The following is a 9492-nucleotide window of genomic DNA, read 5'->3' as shown; positions in this document are numbered from 1 at the left end:
TAAAGCGCCTGCTTAGGCAGAGCACAGGCTGGGGTTTGATCCCTGGGTGCCATGCCGGCCCCACCTCTGGGATGCGCTGGGAAGGGGATTAAGACTGGGTGTGGTGGGGTGCGCCTGTAATCCCAGTGCTTGGGGGGCTGAAAACAGGAGAATCACTAGGCATCTGATCTACGTAGTGAGACCCTGTAGACCTTGTACCAAATACATAAAAAAATATATATATATAACCTAACTGAACTTTAATAAAAAATTAAATGACTGAGCTTAAGTTGCAGCATGGCAGAAGGTGAATGTGAAAGAGAATTTGAAAAATTCCTTGCGCCAGCTGCTCGTCCATTTATATAAAGGGTGTTAGAGTTTCTTTTAGTTTTTGATACTCAAAACCTCAGTGGTCTGAGCTCCTTAGTTATAATCACTCTATTCTACTCCTTGCGATCTGTGGAAGGCCACTCTCAGTGGACCCAAAAAGTTTTGATAATACCATCCATTCTTTATCTCTTCTTCACTGTCTACCTTCATCTTAGTTGTTTTTTTTAGGTGTTTTCTAATATTTTGAGGATAGCAGAAATTTTCTCTCTGGAATTTATGTGTATTAGTTTCTACATGTGCATTGTGGCAATGAATCTAAAATCTATATTGTTTTGTTTTGTTTTCCAGATGACAGAAGTCAAACTATACTTCCCCTAGTGAAATCATTTTGTGAAAAATCTTTTAAAGCAGATGAATCAATTCTTATTTCTTTATCTTTTCATTTAGGAAAACTATGCCATGGACTATATGGTATGATATATCCTAAGAATTTCCAAACTATGGATTATTTTTCTATTCTTTTTTCTTTTACCTTAGGCACTGAATTTAAGTTCTTAAATTGCAAAACATATCCTTTAAATGTATAAACTTTGATGATATCTAGAATTTTGATAACGTAGTTTAGAGCACATTTAGAAGTGATTTTTTTCTTGATAGAACCTATTTGAAAGAACAAGTTAGAGTATAAATAGCCTTTTAAGTTTCAGGATATTTTGCACCTACTGATTGGTATGTGATAATAGAAGCTCAAGTTTATAACTATTGGTACAGAATAAGTATATTCTTCTTAACTATTCATTGAATTAATAAATGTATTATATAATTCACTTTAAAATGTAAAATACATTTGGCATTTTGGATCTATTACTTAATTTCAGGCATAGGATAATGATGTGATAATTAAGTTATAATCTTTTAGCATAGTCACAGATTTTCTTTTTGTGGGTTGCAGGCATTTAGTACATGGCTGAGAGATAGTTTCAATAATGTACTTCTAGCTCACTGGGATAGTTAATGAATCTAGAGGTATCCGTTGATCAAAACTATTTTCAGTTCAGTTTTTTCTTTCAGAGTCAATGCGTAAGCTCCTTTTCTGCAGACATATACATCTTTTCTCCAGGAAATTTTAGACTACTTACCGTAAATAAATAGCGATATGTATAAGTAGGCATGATATATAGTAGCTTATTAGTTTTATGCAAGCTGAAGAAATCAATATAAGTATGATTTCTGTATTATGTAGTTTGTACTTTTAAAAGTACAATATTACAAAAATGAGCATATGATGAACCTTTGTGATCTGTTAGGTTTCTTCATAATAGTATTTGTATTGCTTTTATTTATGTACTTATTTTATGGTTTTTATCTGTATCCATTTATTTAAATTCATGGTTCTAAATATGGTTTATTTGTGCTTTGATTTTTTTCTTTTTAATCATTATCTTTAAGAGAAATGTTGAACACAGATTTTGTGTTTGTTTAGGAATATTTACTCCAGATCAACACTTGAGATTTTTGGAGTTTTATAAGAAACTTTGTACATTGGGTTTGCAGCAAGAAAACGGCCACAATGATAGCCAGATTCCTCCCCAAATCTTGGAGCAGGAGAAGAAGTATGCTTCAGTGCGGAAGAACTGTGCCTATAACTTCCCGGTAATACGTCTGGCGTGCACGTTCACTGCTTGTTTTCGCTGTAGCTTTTCAGCATGTGAATAGATAACATCAAAATATCGCCATACTGACATCTGCTGCTTAGCGGCATAGCTGCTATATACAGGACGTACCCATTAAACACAAGTATATGTGTAATTTATATCTCCTGCTATGCAGAGTTGGAATTATGTGCATGTTTTTGGGTTGTCCAACTGTGATTTCTTTTTCCTTTCTTTCTTTCTTTCTTTCTTTCTTTTTTTTTTTTTTGGCGGAACTGGGGATTGAACTCAGATCCTTGAGCTTGCCAGGCAAGCACTTATTCTACTGAGCTATCTCCCAGCCCCCCAACTGTGATTTCTAATTAAATTATGATTTAGAGAATATGATTTTGGCTTAAGTAAGTGATGCTTAGATATTAATGCATTTTTTTTTCTCTCTTTCCCATTTGTCTCCCTTCCACCTCCACCAGGCCATGATTGTTTTTGTTGATCCTAAGAACTTCCATATGGAGCTCTATTCTACATTCTTCTGCCTTTGTCATGACCCTGAAGTACCCGTCAGATACACTATTGCTATTTGCTTTTATGAAGTAAGTCTGAAGACTCAATACTGCTATCCATTTGCTGTTAATTCTAGATGTGCTGCATGCTTGTTTAATATTTTGTACACTTCTGTTCATAAATTTGTTCTAACATACAGACTCCACATTTCTTTCCTGTTCTAGTCTTAAATCTTTTAAAAAAAATTTCCCATGATCTTCTCCTTTCGTATGTCTTCAGAATCCATTTATCTAAATGCATTTTATTCATGTATTCATGTTCTCTCTCTCTCTCTCTCTCTCTCTCTCTCTCTCTCTCTCTGGGAATTGAACTCAGAACTTCACACTTGCCAGGCAGGGACTGTGCCACTGAGCTATATCCCTGGCCCCATTTATTCATTTATTAAACTATATGTTCAACATAGCTAAGCCAAGTGCTTACTTTAAGCCAGGCATTGATTTTGGTACATGAGAATAAACCAATTTTTATATGTTTTCTACTATTTATATTAAATTTTATACCCACAATCATGCAGTAGAACACATGCAGAATTGAGACAAATGATATTTATTGCTTTTACTGAAAAAGAATTGTTTCAAGAACATAGTGTTTAGATTGAGCTATCACAGCTTTCCAAAAGTTTGAACAAAAGAAGAGAATGTGCTTAACTTACAAAGAATGTGCTTAACCATTTTTAACCATTGAAGTTGGATTTGGGGCTTGTTTCCTTGGATGAGAGCAGTGAGCACACCGCTGTAGTTGCAGTGCACTCAGAAAAGTTGACAGTTTCAGAAGTGTCGCATAAAAACCTGTGAGTGGCATGGTAAAATAGTTTTTTCCCTATAAGTTGTATAATATATCTTACTTTTAGTGAGAGTAGCTCATGCTTTTTGTACTTGTGTAGTTAATTAAGATTCTTTTGGTTCAATAATATGCTTTTCTTCTTTAACATATTTTCTGGTATGGATAATATATGCTAATTGTACAAAACTGAGAAAATGTTCCCTGTAAGTGGTACAATTATCTCAGTGTTGCACAGTTATATCATCTTTGTAAATACACCTACTGAAATCTGCTTTCATAAGAGGGGCAAGGGCAGAGTCTGAGCTGAGCCTCCGAGACAAGGAGCGATGTGGGCTGTACACCACGGACACATACATTTTTAGACCAGTTGTCTCCAGAGAAGGTTGCTGGAAATTGGTGTTCAAGAGTACAGTAGCTATACATACTTGCTTTCTGTTTGTGTGGCCTTCTAGATCATTCCTTTAATCTTTCATTTTATTTATATTCTATACTGGATATAATATAGAACCAGATGAACAAACATATTGAAACATATGTCTGTATACAAAAGTGTTTCATGAGGAGGTGTGAATTTGGAGATCTTGATATACCTTTTTTTTTTTTTGATGTACTTAGTACGGGGTCTACAGGGTCTCATTACACAATTCCATAGTGATCCTCCTGTTTTCAGCCTCCCAAGTGCTGGGATTATAGGTGTTCACCACCACGCCCAGTCTCAATTGCTGTTTTAGTGCCCTGGGGGTGGTGGGGCTGGCAAGGCATGCCGGGATCGAACCCCAGTCCCTGTGTCTACCTAAGCAGGTGCTTTAATCCACTGAGCTAACTGGCCGGCCTTTGATCTACCTTTCTGCGAATGACTAGAATTCATATTCTTCTTACAGCTATACCACATAGGTAGGCTAAGAGTGATGTTTAACTGCCCAAAATTAAGGGCCAGTTTTAGTTTGTCCTTTTAAATAATAAAGACCCACTGGTGAATTTAAATTTTTCAAATCTAGTGTTAAATTCTGTCTTAGTTACTCTTCTCTCATTGCTGGGACAAATCCCTGGCACCCAAAATGAAGGAAGGAAAAGTTTATTCAGCTCACAGTTACTGGAGGTTTCTTTCAATCCATACTCAGCTGTCTCCAAGGCAGAGTAGCACAAGGCAGAGAGCAGCCTTTCGTGGTGGAGGCAAAGAGCAGAGAGCAAAGGGAGTGGCAGCGGCTCTGGCAGCTAGCTGGCCAGCCTCTCTCCTCCTTACACTGTTACCCAAATTACCTGCCCCAGGGCGGGTGCAGCATCCACACCCACGATAATCACAAATTCCAGAAGATGCCCATGACTGCATGAGATATTGGGGGGACACCTAGACAAACCAGAAGAATGCTAGATTCTGATATTTACTTGGCTATATTATAACTTTATTCTGACTTTTCAGGAAAACATTACTTTGAAAATATTTTCAACAAGTCATAAATAACTCACAGCAAAGGATTTAAAACACATTAAGTATTCAAGACAGAGTTTTCCTCCCAAATAAAACTTAACAGAGGCCCTGAACTTCCCTCCTTAAGGTTACATAGAAATTGGAGAATTTACCATTGCGGGCTCTGGGTTTGTCTGGAGAAGAAATGTGCTGCTTACAAGGGGAGCTGCATTATTTTGTACTCTTCAGAGTCCCTTCATGTTCATTAAAGTCTGTGATAAGGAAAGTAGAGTTGTTTTGCCTCCTTAGGAGTTACTACTACCCAAGTGTCACTATAGGTCATCAACACAAGAGGCCCTGGGAAGCTCAGAACTAGAATAAATACTTGTAGACCAGCGATAACCTCTGATTACTTAAAAATCAGAACCAGAAGCATCCATGGGCTTATTGCTGCTTTTGATGTGAAATTTATAATTCCAACAATATCTTTTGTCCTTCCCCACTGTAGATGTGCCTGTCCCAGCCTCCTCCGTCCACACACGCTAGGTTATGCAGCAGATGAAAAACGCTCACTAAGTTGTTTGTTTGTTTGTTTTTTATGAATCTAGGACAGGGTGGACAGGGTCTCACTACATAGATTGGACTCGTAGTGATCCTCCTGTTTCCAGCCTCCCAGGTGCTGGGATTACAAGTGTACAATACCATGCCCAGTCTCAGTCCCTGTCTTCAGCGCTCTCCAGGATCAGGGCCAGCATGACATGCTGGGGATTGAACTATGGCCACTGCATTAAGTTTTCTAGAAATCAAATTTTATATTTGTATTGTAGGAGACACTTCCAGATCCTCCTTTTGGTCCAAGAAGGCAATATTTGTAATCCCAAAGTTACGTTATTGGAATCCCATCAAGTTGATTCCAATCTACCACTTTCAATGCAACCCATGGCAAAAATAAAGACACAAAATTATATTTTCAATCATCGGGGAGTCAAGGGGCTCTAAGTCCGGCCACAAAGATGGCTTTTTGGAACCAAGAGAGCGACCCAGGGCCTCACCCGGTTTTTATTCAGTGGTGGAGTGGCTTGAGGAGGATTGACTGAGAATTGTGAGAAATAGGTGACTACTATGAGCTGAGCTAGGTGTCGCCTAAATTTACCTCTGCCATATGCAGAGAGGATATGCAGAGAGTAATGTGCATGATATAGTATCTAATGTTTTGGAAGTCTGGTGCTTCAGATTTGATGTAGTCTTTCAAGCCCCAGGAAGTCATGGCCTCTATCTCATGGTTCCATCCCAGCTGGCGCTGCCGCAGAGCATTAGCTCTTCCGACCTGTCTCGACCTCACTCACATTAAAGAGAAGCAGGTGTAGGTTACCAGGGAAATGCGCATGCCGCCTTCAGAGACTATCACCAGCACCTCAGCTAGACCAATATACATTGCCTAAGGCCAACTGAAGGATAAACAGGAGGCCTAGCCAGCTCTGTGCAGAACAATACGAGGACGTAGGGTCAGGCTCAGTCAAAATGCATTTTTAAAAATATGTATTATTTTTAACTTTAAAATATTAAATAGTCTTACATCTGAAAGACTTCATTGCTGTATTTTAGGTGTCTAAACTTCTGAATTCTGGAGTGTATTTAATACATAAAGAACTGATAACATTGTTACAAGATGAATCGCTAGAGGTAACATCTTCTTATTCTTTATCTTTTAATTCATTAGTGTTAAGTCTGAATAGGTCAATATCTTATTTTTCTTGCTTCTTCAGCATCGCATGAACTCTTGCAGCAGCTGACCCTGAGCTTCAGATCAGTATGCCACTGTCTCATTCACTGGGAATCAGCAGGAGGGTTTTTTATTTGTACTGGGAATCAAACTCACAACCTTATGCTTGCCAATGATGCCAACAGTTTGAAAAATATTAGGATTTACTTGTACAGCAATTAACCACTAAGAAGAATATATGCAGTGTATTATTTGTTGAAACTGTACTTCTGATTTGATTTGAAACTGTCTCATTGCTATCTGTTTATCAATAAAACTGTAGAAAAAAAATATTAGGATTTAAAGCATATTCAGGTTTTAAATGGAAGTGTAGATTTTTTTTTTATTAAGAAAGATTTAGGAAGTTTCAAGAAGTAGACAAAAGAGTACCTTTATTTCCAATCACTATTTTTTTGTATTTCTATTTTTTCTATATAAATATTACTATATTTTTCTCTATAAAAGCTTTTTTACATAATTATAATCATATATTGCATTTATATTTTTCTCTTAGCTTGTCTGGGGAATATTTTCCCTTCTGGTCTAGACTTATGAAGATTCTGAAATATTTCGTTTTGATGTTATAGTCCGTGTTTTCCACTCACATTCATGATTACTGGTTTGCTAACGCTCAGCTGGTCCGCATGTTGCTATCACTGAGCAGCGTAGCCAATTTAACCCCCCACCAGTGTCCGAAGGTAGTTTTTGAGCATTTAGCCAAGTGGAAGTAACTGTCTCTCGTGTAGACTGTCTCAACAGTATCAACAGTTACTAATTATTTTTACAAAGTAAATTGATCAAGGCAAAAATCTAATATTTTCCAGCAAGAAGATGGCAGATTAAAAAGCAGAAACCCCAAAATATTGTTTATTAAATAATACTATCTGAGTAGAAATTGACATGTATAGTTAGCTCACGTAGAAAGACATAGTCATCGCTGTAACAGTAATCAATATCGCTCTTAAAAGGTACTAGATGCCCTTATAGATCATCTTCCAGAGATCTTGGAGCTTATGTCAACTGGTAGTAGTGAAAGCAGTGTTCCAGAAAATAAGGTAAGCCCCATCTGTCAAAATGGCATTCGTAAGTATTGTCTTACCCTGCAGGTAGCTGTGAAGAAAGTGAAAGAATGTATGGCCGGGAGATAGCTCAGTGGCATAAGTGCCTGCCTGGCAAGTGTCAGGTCCTGAGTTCGAGGCCCAGTACCACAAAAAAGAAAGAAAGAAAGAAAGAAAGAAAGAAAGAAAGAAAGAAAGAAAGAAAGAAAGAAAGGCGGGCCGGCGGGCAGGCACATAAAATCTCCTTCCCCTGGGGTGGGGAATCTCCACCCTGCCGGACAGTAGCTGGGAATGGGGGTTGAGGATCCTCACCCAGCCCACAAATTTGCATGTAGAAAGGACAGACTCTTTCCCCACTTCTGAGCTTTGTTTGGGAGTCTCTGGGAATGCTGTCACCTGAAACACCTTAAGCTTCTGCACTGAATTCTTGTGCTGCTGCTGAGGAATCAGATGGTGAGGAGGCCATAGGCATCCGGTGAGTTTCTCCAGCAGGGAGGCGCCTGGGACCCCTGCCCACTGCCGGGTCCCTGGCTCCGCTGCTCCTCAGAGGCCATCTAGTGGTGGCACTGGCCTGTCGTGGTGCTAAGTGTCTAAAAAGCCACGCACTCTGCTCTTTGCTCATTTCTAATATTTCTGCTTTATGGGTGCATAAAGCGAAATGTGTAAATTTGAAAAACTCAGAAGGAAGGTACTTAAATACAGTATTTCTTATTGCTATGCATTGGCAATACATGATATTTGTTTGTTTTGTAGTATTGGTACATATATAAAATATATCTTGATCATTTTTAATCCCCTCCTTCCCACCACCTGATCTTTTCCCATCTCAAAAAAAAAAAGAAAAAAAAATCAAATACAGTGTATTTTGACCAATAAACTTAATATTTTTATAGTAAATAGTACTTGCAACATAATAAGTGCCTGTAAAAGTCTCTAGGCTTTTGGACAGCTTAAATTTCGTCTCCAATTCTTATATAACAATTCTTTATACTAGTACGATCCATATTATGTTTAGAGCTTGTATTTAGACTTTCAGCATTAATGATCATTTCAAGAATAGGAAGGGAGGACGAAGGGTAGGAATTTAAGTCAAAGCTCGTCAGTGGTAACATGTATCCCAAGTCTCGCGTTAGCTGGAAGAATTGCCGCCCTAGTCAACCTGACGCGAAGAAACGCTTGATTAGTCCAGTCTCTGTTTTGAAATCTGATTCCGAGAACCATAAATTTTGCATAGGAATTTTTTTTAAAGTATTTCATCTCACCAGACAGCCGTTCCCTGTGACAACTGAGCTGCCTCCTGGACTCCTTCCCCAGGGCATTTTAACACGAATGCCCCAATGCCCCATTGGTGGATTTAATCCCTGCGAACTCATGCATCCCTTTTCTTTTCAGCTGTCCTCTCTGCCTGACTTGATCCCCGCACTCACGGCTGCTGAGCAACGAGCCGCAGCCTCTCTGAAGTGGAGAACCCATGAGAAGCTGCTGCAGAAGTATGCGTGTCTGCCACATGTCATATCAAGTGATCAGATTTATTACCGTTTCTTACAAAGAATGTTCACAATCATGATGACAAATGTGAGTTTATACCTTTTGTCTTGAGTTTACAGTTGCCAGATTCTTTACAGTCTCAAAATAGTGTGAAAAATGCAGTGTGTTCCGTTCCTCCCAGGGGATGGCGTCTTCTCAGAGCTCCAAGGAGGGAGCCTTGCTCCCTTAGCTCCCCCGCGCGCAGTTCTCCTTTCCACTGTCCCCTACCTGGCTAGAGGCAAGTGTGCGTAGGTGGGGTCCGCACTTCTGCCTCGTGCTATGCTGCAGGGAAATGTGCGTCCTGATAGGCCCGGAACAAGGGACCTCTCCTCGGAGGTGCCCCTCTGATGAATCCCGGTCTCATTGTCTCACCCTAAGAGGCAATTTTCCCAAGTCTTTTTTTTTAATGGAACCGGGGATTGAACTCAGGCC

General features: G+C 39.0%; 1 protein-coding gene across 1 annotated transcript in view; it reads left to right on the top strand.

Moving 5' to 3' along the window:
• Ppp4r4 (protein phosphatase 4 regulatory subunit 4) overlaps nucleotides 1-9492 on the top strand; it is a 131719-nt gene that overhangs the window by 71293 nt on the left and 50934 nt on the right. The window contains exons 9-14 of the mRNA XM_004635205.2: nucleotides 658-780; nucleotides 1793-1962; nucleotides 2432-2551; nucleotides 6319-6396; nucleotides 7444-7530; nucleotides 8926-9108. Of these exons, the coding sequence (XP_004635262.1) occupies nucleotides 658-780; nucleotides 1793-1962; nucleotides 2432-2551; nucleotides 6319-6396; nucleotides 7444-7530; nucleotides 8926-9108 (761 nt within the window). The remainder of the gene's footprint in view (nucleotides 1-657; nucleotides 781-1792; nucleotides 1963-2431; nucleotides 2552-6318; nucleotides 6397-7443; nucleotides 7531-8925; nucleotides 9109-9492) is intronic.

The sequence above is a fragment of the Octodon degus genome, unplaced genomic scaffold, assembly GCF_000260255.1.
Source record: "Octodon degus isolate 3935 unplaced genomic scaffold, OctDeg1.0 scaffold00070, whole genome shotgun sequence".
Classification (NCBI taxonomy): Eukaryota; Metazoa; Chordata; class Mammalia; order Rodentia; family Octodontidae; genus Octodon; species Octodon degus.
The sequence above is the reverse complement of the archived record's forward strand: the minus strand, read 5'-3'. Positions and strand labels throughout refer to the sequence as shown.